This window comes from Penicillium subrubescens (assembly GCF_028828155.1).
Source record: "Penicillium subrubescens strain IBT 31985 chromosome Unknown utg000001l_segment0_segment0, whole genome shotgun sequence".
NCBI classification, from domain to species: domain Eukaryota; kingdom Fungi; phylum Ascomycota; class Eurotiomycetes; order Eurotiales; family Aspergillaceae; genus Penicillium; species Penicillium subrubescens.
In genome coordinates this window covers 2928618-2944553 of record NW_026643151.1, presented here as the reverse complement: position 1 = coordinate 2944553, position 15936 = coordinate 2928618, and the positions used below count along the sequence as shown (strand labels likewise).

Genomic DNA, 15936 nt, shown 5'->3' with positions numbered 1-15936 from the left:
CCAACTGAGACACACACATCTATCTCAGTCAGGAATCATGGCCCCTTCAAAGAAGGCTTCGACCAAGAAGGTAGATTTTTCATTCCTTGCAGCCGTTTCCCACCAGAACATTGTTCTAACTTGACGTTCATGAGCAGGTCGAGAAGAAAACCACCACTACCACCCTCCCTCCTCAGTTGCTCGCCGCAGTTGCGTCCTTCCTCTCCAAGAATGGCTTCTCTGCTACCAGCACTGCCTTTGCCGACGAGCTGAAGAAGAATGGCAACGCCAAGGCCGATGCTAAAAACGCCCCATCTTTGGTCGAACTCTTCCAGACCTGGGACAAGACCTCCAGCGGCTCAAACAGCAGCTCCGAGAGTGACAGCAGCGACAGCGATTCTAGCGACTCCGATGTGAGCATGGGAGATGCTCCCAAGGCCCGCTCTGCATCTCCGTCGTCTTCCTCTTCCTCTTCGAGCTCCGACAGTGACGCCGATGATGAGGAGGAAGATACTGCGGCTCTCACTCCTGCCCCTTCTACCAAGAAGCCCGCCGGTGTTAAGCGCAAGGCCGAATCTAGCAGCTCATCTGAGTCCAGCTCGGACTCTGAATCTGAGGATGAGGCTCCCAAGACGAAGAAGGCTAAGGTCTCCAAGGCAGAGTCTTCGTCCGAGTCTAGCTCTGACTCCGACTCCGACTCCGATTCTAGCTCAAGCAGCTCGTCCAGCTCCAGCTCGAGCTCCAGCTCTAGCTCCGATTCTGACTCCTCTGACTCTTCTAACTCTTCCGATTCAGAGGCAGAGGCCGCCAAGAAGGCCGACGCGAAGGTCCTGAAGAAGGCTGTCAAGACCCCGCTTCCCGAGTCTTCCAGCTCCAGCAGCTCCAGCTCTTCCTCCGATAGTAGCTCTGACAGCTCTGATGATGAGAAGACTGGCGGTGTCCCCGTTTCCAGCAACTCCTCTTCCGATACCAGTGCAACGATGTCTGCCTCTCCCGCTGCCGAGAGCAAGCCTGTGAAGCAGGCCCAGAGTTCTTCTTCCAGCGCCAGCCCTGCGCCCGGAAATGGATCGACCAAAAAGAAGCACGTTGGCGCCCGCCCTACCCCTCTGGCCGCTCTGAGCCAGCAGCCGTATGACGCCATCTCCAACGAATATATTCCTTACGCTTACGCAGAGCGTGCCTACGCCGACCTCTCGGTCACTCGCGGCAAGGGATTCACCAAGGAGAAGAACAAGAAGAAGCGCGGCTCCTACCGTGGTGGCCCCATCGATATCGCCGGTGGCAAGTCGTTCAAGTTCGACGATTAAACGATCTTCCTGGTGCCACTACTTTAATTGCTTTCTTCTTTTGACCGTTAATGATGCCAATAGAGGCTGCATTAGCTTTTCCCGAAACATGTTCAACTACAGATGTTGCTCTCAAATCGGCTGTCCTCATTCCTTTTTTTTTTCTGTTGCTGTCTGAGAGGGTTTGACACGCTCACTGTAACGTGGTGTTTTAGCTTTCGATGACCATATGACGTCGCTATTCACGTACTTTGCTCCCCTTGGATGAGCGACCCTTTTTACTCAGCATGGCGCTTACGGAGCTTCGGACGAATTTCTCTTCTGCGACTGTTTTACATATTTGCTTGCATCTGCTAGATTACCACTCAAAAGTTCGAAATTTCTCAGACTAGTCAACCTGTTTCCATCTAAGTCTATCTATGTAGTCTATGTAAGGATGCGGTATACTATGCAATTCTAGACTTTAGCCATCCTGTCGCCGCCAGGCCCCAGGCTTCTCTAACGCCTCCCACCGATGATCCCAACCAGTCACCACATCCCTCCGAGAGTCATCGAGACCGAACTTCCAGGAGCTATGCTGCTTTCTCAACTTCGAGGTAGTACTCAAATCACGTTGATCCGGTCTCTCATATCCCGCCACCGTGAAAAAGCTAGACCCATCTGCTGGCTTCATCTCTGCATCAAAGCCAAGATTGAGATTGCAGTCGTACCACTCCTTGGCTGGCCCGGTCAGGTCGTCCGTTGATGCAAAGTCAAGCCGGATGAGTCCACCTGCTACACCGGTGTAGACGGTTGGTGAGGATGGCGAGGGCATGGACATGCTGTATATGGGACCTCGGTACGGATAAGCCCTGCGCCGACGGGAATTGATATGTCGGTTGAAGATGGCAGGCGGTTGGGCAGAAAGGAAAATGTTAAAATCCTTGCTTGGATACTGGCCATGGTTGTGGGCAATTGGGACGTTGCTGGGGGCTTTTGGTCGAGCACCCTGGGCTTCCAGGTAACTGTAGCTCGTGCAGCGGAGATCGAATAGTTTAATCAGGGCATTGCCCCCGGATCCAACTAGAAATCGGTCGTGTCCAAACGCCCGCACACTGTATATAAAATTGTCGTCTGTGGGATCTTCGTATGTTGTTTCATAGGCCCGGGGAGACCTGAGATCGTGAAGGCTGTGGATTCGGTTAGCGCGACGGTCAGGAAGTTACATGGATGATTAGCCTAATACCGGACTTTGCGGTCGCCCCATGCAGCAAGAAAAACATCACCAGGTGACCCAGCCAAGGGATGGTTGTTGAGGGGCTCGATGGCGCTGATGGCCTGACAAGTATAATCGCCCAATCTATCTTCCACTTCCTGGGAAGATATTCCTATTGTCTCTTCGGGAAAGATGCCGTCCGGCGAAATTCTTGAAACAACCAGAGAGTCTTTAGCGTCCATAGTAGCCACAGCAATCCGCGACGATGAAAGCAGCTTCGCCTTCCGGCCACGAGAAGATCGCTCCGGGCGAATCCACGCAAACGGTTGGACATCTTCACCGTCGGTAGAAGTATGATAAAGTGCAGTTGAACCTTGAAGAAACTGAGCACACAGTATTGGATTGGAGCCATGCATCAAGTCTGTCTCGTTGAGTTCCAATCCTTCGGTCTGAAACGTCTTCTTATACTCATGGCTTGCAACGCTCGTGGAGAGAGCGATGTGGCGAATATCGCCCTGTCTCCGTCCAAAGATCACATTTTCAACTTCATTCTCTTTGCCATGCTCTGGTTGCAGGAGGTGCAAGCCTAGAATATCATCATGGCTGCTGGGCTCATCCACGTCGTTGAATAAGATCCACTCGTCTCGGTGATGTTTTCCGGATTGCTTGGTTCGCATCAAGAGTTTTTCACCGGCACCCCATGCAAGGACTTCTTTCCTATCAGCCCAGGACTGGCCATTCCAGGTCTCATAGGAGTCGATAGGAGGGCGATAGCCCATGGTGGGATTATCCTGTCGGGTCTCTTCTTGAATTCCAACACGAGTGATGGTTTCAGGCAAGATCACGAATCGCCCAATTACACCCAGTCGATCGACCGCGCGTGAGCGCGATGTAAGCGCACATGCTGCATCTTTCCAGAATGGTGGTGTTTGAATCGCTGGAAATCTCGTTTGCACAAATGCTCGAAATAGCCATGACTCTTCGGCAGTGATGATTCTATATATTCGACGGCAGGTTCGTGCTAGGCGTGTGATTCCATTGGCCGTTGGAATATGTAACGCAATATTGCAGATTATTTCCGATGGAAGGTCGGAAAGCTTCATAGTCGACAAAGATTATGGTTTCCTGGCTGCTATTTACCTCCAGGATTTAATAGTCATGATTGTGTGGATTTCTAAACTCGTGTTGTTGGTGGTGGAGCGGCAGGTCATGGCGAATTTTGGTGTCAGAGGTCGTATTTCATGGAAACCCCATGTTGGCAAAGAGTCACAAAAAGGCTTGGCAGAGTAATAGCGTAGTTAATGAGTCAAATGTCAGATTTTCTAGTTATCGGACATTTTGATCAGGCACTTTGTAGCAAAGATTGGCGGTCTTCGAAGTAGGATAAATGTGCGTTTACATCATTTGCGGCGAGGAGCCGTTGACTAAGCAAATCCGGGAAAATTGCAGCCCGCAATCCGACGAGACTCTATTCGAGATTTGGAATCTTGATCACAGCCAATTCCAAAGCCCCAGGCGTCATTACTGTGCACAATGTCACCAAGGCTCAACCTGTTCACAGCCAACAAGGCGGCTGCCGCCCTTCGCCAGCCTTTCGCCGTCGCACGCGCGCAGCGGAGCGTCGCCCTCCCTCTCCTACTCCGCGAGCAGTCCACACCAGTCCAGAAAAGATGGAACTCGTCACAGAACCATAAGAAGGGTCTCTCACCGGACGAACAGAAGTTCCCTACCCAGGATCAGCTGGGTCATGTCGGCGAGGAGGCTGCCGAGATGGACCGCATTATGCACAAGGAGAAGAGTTGTGACGGCCAGCCGTCAAGTCCAGAGTTGGAACAAGGAAGCCCAGTTGCTGATGTGAGTGGCCCATGGGGGACCTTCCTCCTACTGGGAAATAATGCAATTGACAATATCTCGCCGAACAGATTTTGAAGCGTGACAAGGAGGGATTGAAGCACATGCCCAAGGTCATGCAAGACCAATTGAAGAAGAGTGGCTCTCGCTCGTTCTCTACTTCGGCTCGCAGCCGTCTGCCCGAATTGCAGAACACCGAATCCCAGGACGAGATTTCCGCCGCTGTTCTTGCCGACATGATCCAGCAGGTGAACGAGCAGGTGGCCGCGCGGCTGCCCGAGGGATTGAAGTTTGATGTGCCGGTGCTGCCAGCCCAGAAGAAGACCTTGAACTTCCGGAAACGCTACGACACGATGCAGGAGCAGTTCACCAAGATGCTCATGCAGGATGGTAAGCTGGCCCGCGCGCAAAAGGTCGGTTTAGCTCATTCTGCTCTTCATCGTGCAACGAACTAACATGCATTTTCTCTAGAACATGTCTATCATTCTAGACCACCTCCGTACCTCCTCTCCCCCCAACATCAACCCCCGTCGCCCTCTCATGGGCGGTCCTCCTGCTCCTCAGCTGCCCCTCGACCCCGTCCTCTACCTCACTTGCATTATCGACTCGGTGGCTCCTCTCTTCCGCATTCGCCAACAGAAGGGTATCGCCGGTGGTGGTACTGCCGTGCAGGTTCCCCACCCTCTCAACCTCCGCCAACGCCGCCGTGCCGCGATCAAGTGGATTTTGGATGCATCGGAGAAGCGACGTGATGCACAGTTGGCCCACCGAGTTGCCAACGAGCTGGTGGCCGTTGCCGAGGGCCGTAGTGGTGTGTGGGACCGCAGAGATCAGCAGCACAAGATTGGTATTTCTGGTCGTGCGAACCTGGGACTTGCGCCTCGCCGTCGGTAAACACAGCCGGTCCTTTCTCTGTTCTAACCAATCAAATGTTTCTGTTAATGGGTCCGAAAGGGGGGTTTTATCTTGTTTATGGGATGTGAGTGAGTATTCCTTTTTTCAGCATCATCTGTATCATCTGTACATGTAGTATATCTAGTCTGGTCATATGAATTCGAATTCTGGTTGTATTTCTCCACTTCTCTATAAGGTCCGCAGGAACCATCCATCCCTTCTTCCGTTGCCAAAGCTGGATAGCAACGCTATTGTCTCATTAGCTTATTAAACGAATCTTTATTGACTTCTCTGTCCGAGCTTACTATAGGTTGACAGCTTATACTTGGCTTCATCTCCACTTTCGCTTGATTTAGCAGCGTCTTGATAGGCTGCAAAGTCGCTTACTCAGACGTCTCGGCCTAGACCCGATCGGGCCAGCCAGTTCCTGAGGCCATTCGCGGCTATCGCGACATCCTCCAGTAAAACCTCCAGCAAGGAAGACGCTTTGTCGCCTGAAGTCGTGTCTCGGAGAATAAGAAAACAGCATTGACAGCCGTGTCGATCAGCCGCGCATCATTCAGTTCAGGCCTGACTATCAGTGCAACCCACGCAACCCTACGCAACCGGCCCCAGCTGACCACACTTTGATCCGCCTGGCGCGCCCCGCAATATCTCCTCTTTTCCTTCGATCGGACCCCTCCTTCCTGCTGGACAATTACATGACCCAGGCCGAATTCCCTCCGGCCCCTAACGACGGTGGCTCCCCCCTCGAATCGCGAATCCTACGAGCTCGCCGATTTCAATACCGTTGGCAGATCCCCCGAGGCGAGACCAGCCAGGTCCACAACTGCTCGTGCACCGCAATTCGGAAGCGTCCTTCGATCCTTTGAACCAGCCGCCAGCTCGCGGTCATTAGTAGGACTTGGTTCGAGTGAAAACGGGGAGGCAGACTGGGAGAAGACAGCTTTGTCTGAACAGTGCCCGCGGGGCTTGCGCTCCACTAGACTCAGGTTCTGGGCTGAGGCCCTTCGACGCCGAGCTCCTCGTGGAAACCAGGCTCAGAGTGACGGTGATCCCGAGACCACCGCCAAAATGAAGTTCTCGCATAGCATTCAGTTCAATGCTGTGCCCGATTGGAGCTCCAATTACATTGCGTACAGCAATCTCAAGAAATTGTAAGTTGACCCTGGCTCTACTGCCTCTTTCGAGTGGGCAGGTGACTCATTTCCGTTTTGAGTTGATGTTTTGGATGTGCGCTCATGGTTACGGCTCGAGACGAGATGCAACTTGGCGCGGGTGTTACATTGCACAGAGTTGTGTGGATGCATGGATGTCGAAGGGTGGAAGCTCTAGTCCTACTTTGGTTGCTAACCCTTCGATTTGTTGTTCAGGATATATACTCTGGAGAAGCAAGTCAATCGCCCTGATGGTCAAACTGGTGCAGATGTCGAGTCCGCTCCCCTCCTGGGCAGTTCCCAGGTGAACAACCCTGATGGGATCTTCAAGCGCGCTCTAGATACCGAGCTGGACAAAATCTGTACTTTCTATCAGCAGAAGCAGGCCGAGATTTTCCAAAGTACGGATGAGCTGATGCATGAGGCCATGGGTTATCTGTCAGAAACTGCTGGAGTGAACATGGATCCCGTCAGCGAGACAGTTATCAAGGCCAGGAGGTTGAGCTCAGGCTCGCGGCGAGGCACAGGAAGTGTCTTCCGCAACTATGGAAATGGCCAGCGCCGCCGTTCAAGCGTCATCAGTGAGGATGATGTCGATAGTGACGATGAGCACGCTCACCCGGCAGCTCTCGGTCTACGCCAACGAACTTCTACGGATGGCGGGTCGACAACCGATGACGCCCATGCGGGTGACATGGCAGATTCAACGTTCTGGGGCCAGGCAAGCAGTCGCTTACGTCGAGATTCTGACCTGAGTGATCAGGCGTTCCTGGCTCTGTACAATGCGGGTGTTTCGCTTAAGAAGCGTCTCATTGAGTCATATGTATCCCTCTGCGAGCTGAGATCCTTCATTGAGCTCAACAGGACTGGCTTTTCCAAAGCCTTGAAGAAGTACGACAAGACCCTGTTCCGCAACATGCGCCGAGACTACCTGGCTACCGTGGTACACCCAGCCATCCCATTCACTGATCTCACCATGGCTGCCGTGGATAACCACATTGAAAAGGTCGAGGGCATGTATGCGGATGTCGTCACCAAGGGAAATCGCGAGCTTGCTAGTCGTGAGTTGCGTCTCCACCTTCGCGAGCATGTGGTTTGGGAGCGTAACACGGTTTGGCGTGAGATGATCGAGATCGAACGCCGTGCGCAGGCTGCCAATGTCGGTATTCGTCGAACTCTCCTAGGAGGCGATGAAGACCCGGCCACTGCTCGACGCCAAGGTGATAAGCAGGAGATTCGCACGCAAGAGTTTGCTACTCCTCTTGGTCGTATTCACTTCCCGTTGTGGCTATGTAGTTTGAGCTTTGGCACTCTTGTGTTCAGTCTTGCTGTTTTCGGAGCCATGCTCTCGGTGCCAATCATGGAATCAGTCGAACAGCAAAACTGCCTTGCGATGCTTGTCCTGGTCAGCATTCTGTGGGCGACTGAGGTAAGACTTTTTTCTTCTATTGAGATTTACGTGGTATCTATTTCTGACGACCCCTAATAGGCCATCCCACTTTTCGTGACCTCACTGTTGATCCCGTTCCTGGTCGTCGTCCTCGGAATTTTGCGATCAGATGATAAACCACACAAGCGACTGGGCCCGAAAGAAGCTACCAGCATGGTCTTCGCATCCATGTGGACTCCAGTGATCATGCTGCTACTCGGTGGTTTCACCATTGCTGCGGCTCTGTCCAAATACGACATCGCCCGACGAATGGCCATGTTTGTTCTGAGCAAGGCCGGGTCGAAGCCAAAGGTTGTCCTCCTCACGAACATGTTTGTGAGCATGTTCCTGAGTATGTGGATTAGTAACGTTGCTTCGCCTGTGCTCTGCTACTCGATCATCCAGCCCTTGCTCCGCAACCTGTCCCCCGATTCCGATTTTGCCAAGGCACTTGTCCTGGGTATCGCATTAGCAGCCAATGTTGGTGGTGCTGCGTCTCCAATTGCTTCGCCACAAAATATCATCGCCCTTCAAAATATGTTCCCCAGCATCAGCTGGGGAACTTGGTTCTTCATCTCGCTGCCCGTCTGCATTATCTCAATTTTCCTAATCTGGGGTCTTCTGCTTGTTACCTTCAACCCCGGCCGCAACGCCACTGTCATCCCTTTTCGCCCTGTCAAGGACCGCTTTACTGGCATCCAGTACTTCATCAGTGCTGTCACGTTGGTCACTATTGCGCTCTGGTGTGCAAGCCATCAACTCGAACATATCTTCGGTGATATGGGCGTGATTGCTATCATCCCGCTGGTCCTGTTCTTCGGAACTGGAATCCTCAACAAGGAGGATTTCAACAATTTCCTGTGGACTATCATCATCCTCGCCGCTGGCGGTCTCTGTCTCGGTAAAGCTGTCACCTCTTCCGGCTTGCTGCACACCATCGCCTCTGGCATCACCGCCAAGGTCGAGCACCTCAGCCTGTATAGCGTGCTTCTCGTCTTCTCGGCGTTGATCCTCGTCATCGCTACATTTATTTCGCACACCGTTGCCGCTTTGATTATCCTCCCTCTCGTCCGCCAGATCGGTGTGGGCATGGAGAACCCCCACCCCAATTTGCTGGTCATGGCCAGTGCGCTGATGTGTTCTGTTGCTATGGCCTTGCCCACCAGCGGGTTCCCTAACATGAGTACGTTCTCCATAATTTGCCTGGCGTTTGGTTTCATTACTAACATTGTTTACTCCTAGCTGCCATCATGACCGAAGTCCCACAAACCGGTCAGCGCTACCTCCAGGTCCGCCACTTCCTCACCCGGGGTATCCCAGCGAGTCTGATGTCCTTTGTGGTGATTGTGACCCTCGGCTATGGTCTCATGTATATTGCGGGTCTTTAAGGGGCTCGCAGGTTCCGCTTTTTTTTTTTTTTTTTGTATCTTCTCGAGGCGCGGGATTTTTCAATCCTGGCTGGTTGGTATGTCTCTTGTTTGATACTTGTAGTTGAAAGTGGAAAAGGTAGAAGGGTATATACAGCGTCCATAACGCTCCAATTTCCATTTGTACCCCTCTGGGGGTTTCCAGCGTTTTGCTCACACATTTTACAATGATCTATGTCCTGCTTGTTCACCAGTTAAAGTTGCATAATAATGATATGACTGGTGAGAGGCTGTCTAGATCTTCTAATTGCACAAATTTTTGTTACATTCTTGGTTTACTATAGAATTTTGAGTAAACGTTTCAAGTCAATCCAGTATTAAAGGTCGTGGTAGATACCCAAAAAATAACAAGATAGATTTCTAGCAAATGATCTCACATGATAGTGGTAGTGGTACTTGTCCCGCAGGCACAGTATGCTATGATTTGCATCTCTTACCCGTCCAGGAAAACAATCCAATAGCAACGCCTCCTCTCGGGAAGCGAAAGCAGACGAAATGACAATATTTACAGTGTAAACGGCGGACCTGTGAATTGCCTTTTCTGGTTGGTTTTGCCTTTTTTGGGTTTAGCGCCCCAATACGCCGTCAAGTCACGTAACCTCCCTACAGTGCCCTCCGACATGAAAAGACCCGTCTTCGCTACTCTTCCTCCGTTTCTCTCACTTTTCCATTCTTCTGCCTCTCTATCTTACACTTATCGCTGCGCCCCTACAATTTCGCCCGCCTAATCGGACTCGCCGACTGCCCCATTCGCCCCTTATTACTTTCGGTCGCAAAATACGGCCAAGCCCTTGTTGCCTTACACATTTAACTCTTAGGATCGGAATTATTCAGCCTCTTAGCGTAGGTGGCTTTATAATAAGGAGGTTGCACGGCTTTTAGAAGAGCAATACGGTATAGATTATTCGTTCATAAGGTATTCACTCAGCCTTTATTGTCTACTCGTTCTTTAAATGGATTATTCTCTATCTGTTCCCCTCGATCATTGTAAAGCTATACAGTATCAGGTGTAAGGCCTGTCAACCGGGTAAGATACAATGACGTTGGAGAAGAGGAGTCAATGTATTGTCTGTATATGCAAAGAGTAATTCTGGCAATTCATGCCAGAATTAGGAGGGATCCAGGGGAACGAAAGCCTAACTTATAGGGAAACAGTGTGGAAAGGCGGGGTTTGATCATACATGTACGGTTGAGAGAACATATCGTTGACGTTGAGAGGATAAAAGCGTAAGGCAAGTATAACCGGAAACCCTTCTTACCTAACTGTGACCAGTTTGCAGTGCGTAACATCCCGAAAACCAGGAACAGACCGCTCGTCCTGTAATGATCGAGCACAGGAACTTGTGGGAGGTACTATGGCCCCCGTTGTAGTGCAAGGTGTTTGTAGTTATTCTATATACGCGGGCCCAAATCACGAGTATATGGTTCAGTTCCGACTAAGGTCTCGTAGGCCTAAAATAGAAATTGCAAATATTGCCAGCAATGTATATGGATCCTTGGTGCCCACCGTCTCTTATCACAGTCAGATTGGAGATGATGCTAGTGGGATTGAACCTCTCTCTGTCTATATGATAAGTCGGGTGAAAGGCATTAGCCATCTCGATTTTATCCTTACGTGTAATCTCCTAGAGAATTCGCCCGAGTACTTTACCTAGAGAGAGAATTTGATCTCGGACGTTGCTAGGTATGTTTATAGGTGGCTATACTCGGGCCCTTTTAATGCTTAGCTAAGCATTGAAAGGGCCCGAGTATTATGATAATGATCCTACCCGAAGATTCATGAATAAAGGCTCTTTGCTCTCACATGGAAGAACCCGCAGAATGTCGACCGATCTTTTTGTGAAAATCTCCATTAAAAATATGACCAAGACCTATAGCGGCTCTTAGCTGCTCTACCTGATCGCTTCCACCTAATCAGAGCCGCAAGCTACTCTATGGGGGTGGAGCATAGTAGATCTTGGACCCGTTGAGGGTCATAGCGGGTCTACCTACTCCTTGCATGTTGATTAAGAAGTACTGCTCAATTAATTAGTATAGGTGCATCTATTAAATATGAAGTTAATATTCTTAATAAAGTATTACTTTTTAAAATCCTCATTTTGTATTCTTTTTATATTAAATTTTTTTACATTTTTATGTTCATATTACCAAATTTTGTACGTATTTTTATTTCACGTATTTACAGAAATAAATTATAATATAATTATATTACTACTACGTACAAAATAAGAAATAAGAAAAAAAAATTTAACAAAGTCCATCTATAATTATAATAACATATTTAATAATTTCACTCATTTTTAATATCTCCGGGTTAAAATATCATTAGTGCCAATAAATTAGACATATGTAATAATTCATTAGGCATAAACATAAATAAAAGAATTATTGAAGTTAATATGGAAATAGTTGTAAATTCTTCGTAACCGGGGCTTTTCCCCCTCCTCATCTTGCAACTTCGCCTCCCCTTGCGTCGTCCTCAGGGGTTAAATTAACCATCGGAACCCTTAAATTGGGGTCACTATTACTCTTTCTCGGTATTCAGAGAGATTTGTCACTGAAACTCAACTCTAACTCCGCATGGAGCCCGTTATACTTGGGAGTGGCCCACTGGGGGCAACCAATCCCCCTCACGTGCGTCATGTGCGTAAGAAGCCAAGCAGAAGCCCAAGTGACCACCATGCTGACGGTTAATCGAAGTCTATCAGCATGTCCTTGCCAACGTGGGAATCTGTAGGCCGCTGGGGTTTACGAGAAAAATGGATGATTCCTTTGATGCAAACCTGTTATCCAAGGTCAGCAGTTTCCTTCCTGGTTTATTGCACGGCTTCGCCTAAACCAACCTAGATTCGCCATACACAAATCATTGCAACAATTGAAAGATGCGATATTCACTCGACTTTCTATACCCGAGCAAATGGACTGCTTGATTTTTCCATCAGCGGATGCCTCGACAAGATGCATTGAAATGCTGAAGTCGAAGCACCCCAGTGAGGAAATTCAGCGTGTTGCGTTTTCCCTTGCCCGCTCAACAAACACGGAAGAGTCTCGGTGGACAACCCTTTTTGTGATCGTCTATCCCGAGGCTTGCGCGCGGTCAGCAATGTTTTTCTGGAAAATCTTCGGATATGGGATATCCAGTCGCCATGCTGAGTATTGCCTCAGTGTTTTTCCACGGATGAGTTCAAATGCGAAGAACCCTGTCTTTCAAACCCCTGCATCATCCCTCTGTCTTGAGGAGCCGACTCCATGGAAGAACTCCGCGACAACAGAAAAGCAATTCCTCAAGGAAAAAATTGCATCACTCGTTAGTTCTGACCAACTGGGCTATTCCCCAGTTTCTAGCCAAGATGTTTTCCTTTTTCCCACGGGAATGTGTGCAATCTCTGCAGTCATCAGGGCATTGCGGCCTAGCCAAGATGTCGAATCAGAGGCGGTCGTCTATGGGTTAGTAACTCTTATGCTGAATTTCATATATGCCGGCTGACAATAGGTACGAAATTTTAGGTGGCCGTACGCGGAGACTTTCCACTGCATCCAGGAGTGCGGCTATATAAAATCTACTCTTCTCAGTGCCGGCTCCACGCAAGAATTGGATGAGCTAGAATCTTCACTTGCTGCAGGGCGTGATATTCAAGTTCTGTTCTGCGAAGTCCCTTCAAATCCATTGCTGCGAACCCCCGATCTACTACGCATCCACGCCCTTGCGTCCAAGTTTAACTTTATTGTTGTTTGCGATGAGACATTGGGATCGTTCTATAACGTGGATGTGCTGCCATATGTCGATGTCGTGGTAACCAGCTTAACCAAAATATTCAGCGGTCTATGCAATGTCATGGGTGGAAGGTGTGTTCTTTCATAATTCTGTCCATATAATTTTTGGTTTTTCGTTAACGTCGATCTAACGAATTTTCTAGCGTTGTCGTCAATCCTCATTCTTCTCAATATGCGACTATTCATTCGACTCTAACAAGAATCTATGAAGATATTTACTTCCCGCTGGACGCAATCACCATGGCTCGCAACTCGGCAAACTTTGAGGAGCGAGTGAAGCAATGCAACAGCAATTCCCTCAGTGTCGCTTCCTTGCTCACATCTCATCCTGCTGTATTGAACGTGAATCATCCTAGTTTGGGTCCATCGCGACATGTTTACGATCGAATTCGGCGCAAAAATGGCGGATACGGATATCTGCTCAGCATCGTCTTCCATCAACCGAAGGACGCAGTGGCGTTTTATGATGCATTGGATTTATGCAAGGGTCCCAATGTGGGCACCGAATTTTCGCTGGCTATTCCGTACTCTTTGCTTGCTCACTTTAGTGAGCAGGAATGGGCAGAGATAAATGGTATAGATCGGCACATGGTCAGGATCAGTATTGGAATAGAGCAGGAACATGAGCTTCTTGGGCGAATCAAAGAGGCATTGGAGCACACAAATCAAACTGAAAGGATAAGGGGCTAGATATTGCTTTCGAGGAGACTAAAATTTGCCAAATAAGAAAAGAAAGATGGACCCATTACTGAGGAGATCTAACTTGCAGTCATGGGAGCTATTGTAGCCCACGGGATCATCGCTATATCCCTTCGGTCACTACACAATAGACATGTTTAAGCAAATAAATTGTGATCATTCATTGGATTGGAAGTAATGAAGCTTTGACAGAGATGCCCTAGCGTCACAATCGAGGTAATACCATCCACAGCGGAGGGCTGACTGTAGGTCTAAGTGAGATAATGTAAAGAGAGGCACGATTTTCCGAATAGCCACGCTGAACCAGAAGGCGTATGGTTAGCTGAATTGAGAGTGGTCCCGAGAAAATCAGTTTCTACGAAGCCTAAGTCGGATTCGTCAACAGGAGTCAACATGTTAAACGTGGATTATGACATTATACCCAGGGGTTTCACTTCCACATATCTACACTCAATGCACAATAGACTCATACAAGCAAAAAATTTATGCTGTGTCAATGGGCCTACCTGGGTTTCAAATTCCTAGCGAGATGAAACCTTTATTTATTTAATATTTTCATCCGAAGTAAGCTCATAAAATGACGACTGTATCCTTACATTATGTACACTTCATGTATTACTCTTCCGTCCTTTTCTCTATACCTCCCCCTGAAAATATACAACCCACAGCGCCGGCGAAGAAACAAGCCAGCAACCTGCAAACAGCGTGCCCAACCAGCCAAGCCCAATGACTTGGATGGCTGGATTGATGCCAGCAGCCACGCCAGCAATTGGGAGACATCGACCCATGTTCATGGATGCCCGTGTCATCCCCGGCTGGTAGGCCTGCATATCCATAATCAATGCAGCAAGAACATTGGTCGCGCCAACACCAGCGTTGCCCAAGAAAAACAAAAATATCAACGGGGCAGCAATATGTAAGTTATAAGCTAGGGTCCAACTGTAACCGATCAAGAAAATACAGCATAGGTAAAACGCAGGGAACGCAATCTGTAACCGGACTTTCTCCAGCGGCATCTTCTCTAGGTCTTCCTTGGTCTGCAGGTTGCGCTGAACATCAACGCCCACTTGCCGAGCAAGACGTCGGAAATTCCAGTCCGCGAATGTGCCGACACTCCACCGAGCGGCTATACCGCCAACTGCCATAGGAATAAAGCACAGTCCAACTTGCAGTGAGTTGAACCCGTAATTCTTCGTCATCAAGATTGGTATACTGATTTGCACCGCTGCTTGGCCCCAGTTGATCAGACACCAAAAGAGTATGAGAATGCCAATCTGCTTGTCACCAAGGAGCTTGATGCTGTCAACTATCCGCGGTGGCTTTCTGAACTTCGTCTGGGTCTCATACCTGGGGGTGATTGATTTTCGTCGGCGAATTAGTGTCTTGTTCCAAGGCTGGGGCGGAATGCTCCCGTTTCCTACAACGGCACGGCAGGTCTCTGGAAAGAAAATGACAAGCAACAATATTGCGACTCCCGAGAAAACCACAAGGAACCAGAAAACGCTTCTCCAACCCAAATATTGTGTGAGGACTTCCCCTACGACTGGGCCTACAGAGGTGCCAATCGTGGACCCCATCGTCGAGTATGCCATATACTTGCCGCGCTCAGAGCGGGCAACGATGTCGATTATGGCCGCGATAGTGATCACAGACGCGCCGGTAGTCCCAACACTCTGGATACATCGAAGTGAAATGAGTGCTGTGAAGCTTGTTTGGCGCGCAAGCCCGATATTGCATGCGAGGGAGATGAAAAGGCAGACGAAGAGAATGGGTCGTCGACCTTTGATATCGGAAAGGTAGCCTGTGAATAATGGAGCTATTCCTTGCGTGACCTATAAAAATTAGCATGGGATTTCTCATAGGCTATCCTGCAACAATTGGTTAAGAGGAAAAGAAGGCCGGGAGTACCATGTATGCTGTTATAGTCAGATACATCTTCGATGTTGAGACCTTCAAAGTCTTACCCATCGAGTCTAGAGCCGGAAGGTACATGGTGCTTGAGAAGAATATAAGTACATTCAACGTTGCGAAAATGGAGATCGTGAATATTTTTTCTTTTTCGGATAGAACCGTGTAGCGTGCTTTCTCGGGCGCATTGGCTGGCTAGCATCTCGGTTGCTTGATTGCATTTCCTCGCTTGGACCATGATTGGGTTCGAGTTTTCCGTCGAAAATGTTTTTCTCTGAGGTTTTTGACTTTATCGCTGTGTTGGCCTGGTCTTCGACTTCTGTTAGTTTCATGGATG

At 49.2% G+C, this 15936-nt stretch overlaps 6 protein-coding genes across 6 annotated transcripts; 4 read left to right on the top strand and 2 right to left on the bottom strand.

Moving 5' to 3' along the window:
- Window positions 1-37: 37 nt before the first annotated feature.
- Window positions 38-1286, top strand: N7473_000997 (nucleolar and coiled-body phosphoprotein 1 family protein; the record flags this gene model as incomplete). Its single annotated transcript, XM_057146937.1, has 2 exons — window positions 38-70; window positions 138-1286. The coding sequence occupies 2 exons, from the start codon at window positions 38-40 to the stop codon at window positions 1284-1286; spliced, it is 1182 nt and encodes a 393-aa protein (XP_057014823.1).
- A 375-nt stretch (window positions 1287-1661) lies between these two features.
- Window positions 1662-3563, bottom strand: N7473_000996 (F-box protein; the record flags this gene model as incomplete). The annotated part of the gene is made up of 2 exons (XM_057146936.1): window positions 1662-2434; window positions 2491-3563. The coding sequence occupies 2 exons, from the start codon at window positions 3561-3563 to the stop codon at window positions 1729-1731; spliced, it is 1779 nt and encodes a 592-aa protein (XP_057014822.1). The 3' UTR covers window positions 1662-1728.
- Window positions 3564-3993: 430 nt separating this feature from the next.
- On the top strand, window positions 3994-5205 carry N7473_000995 (mitochondrial 37S ribosomal protein uS7m; the record flags this gene model as incomplete). The annotated part of the gene is made up of 3 exons (XM_057146935.1): window positions 3994-4314; window positions 4383-4724; window positions 4783-5205. The coding sequence occupies 3 exons, from the start codon at window positions 3994-3996 to the stop codon at window positions 5203-5205; spliced, it is 1086 nt and encodes a 361-aa protein (XP_057014821.1).
- Window positions 5206-6279: 1074 nt separating this feature from the next.
- On the top strand, window positions 6280-9179 carry N7473_000994 (putative plasma membrane phosphate transporter Pho87; the record flags this gene model as incomplete). Its single annotated transcript, XM_057146934.1, has 4 exons — window positions 6280-6362; window positions 6579-7791; window positions 7852-8974; window positions 9034-9179. The coding sequence occupies 4 exons, from the start codon at window positions 6280-6282 to the stop codon at window positions 9177-9179; spliced, it is 2565 nt and encodes an 854-aa protein (XP_057014820.1).
- Window positions 9180-11798: 2619 nt separating this feature from the next.
- Window positions 11799-13682, top strand: N7473_000993 (uncharacterized protein; the record flags this gene model as incomplete). The annotated part of the gene is made up of 5 exons (XM_057146933.1): window positions 11799-11861; window positions 11919-12013; window positions 12066-12665; window positions 12726-13064; window positions 13136-13682. The coding sequence occupies 5 exons, from the start codon at window positions 11799-11801 to the stop codon at window positions 13680-13682; spliced, it is 1644 nt and encodes a 547-aa protein (XP_057014819.1).
- Window positions 13683-14326: 644 nt separating this feature from the next.
- On the bottom strand, window positions 14327-15683 carry N7473_000992 (uncharacterized protein; the record flags this gene model as incomplete). Its single annotated transcript, XM_057146932.1, has 2 exons — window positions 14327-15523; window positions 15600-15683. The coding sequence occupies 2 exons, from the start codon at window positions 15681-15683 to the stop codon at window positions 14327-14329; spliced, it is 1281 nt and encodes a 426-aa protein (XP_057014818.1).
- Between the last annotated feature and the right edge of the window lie 253 nt (window positions 15684-15936).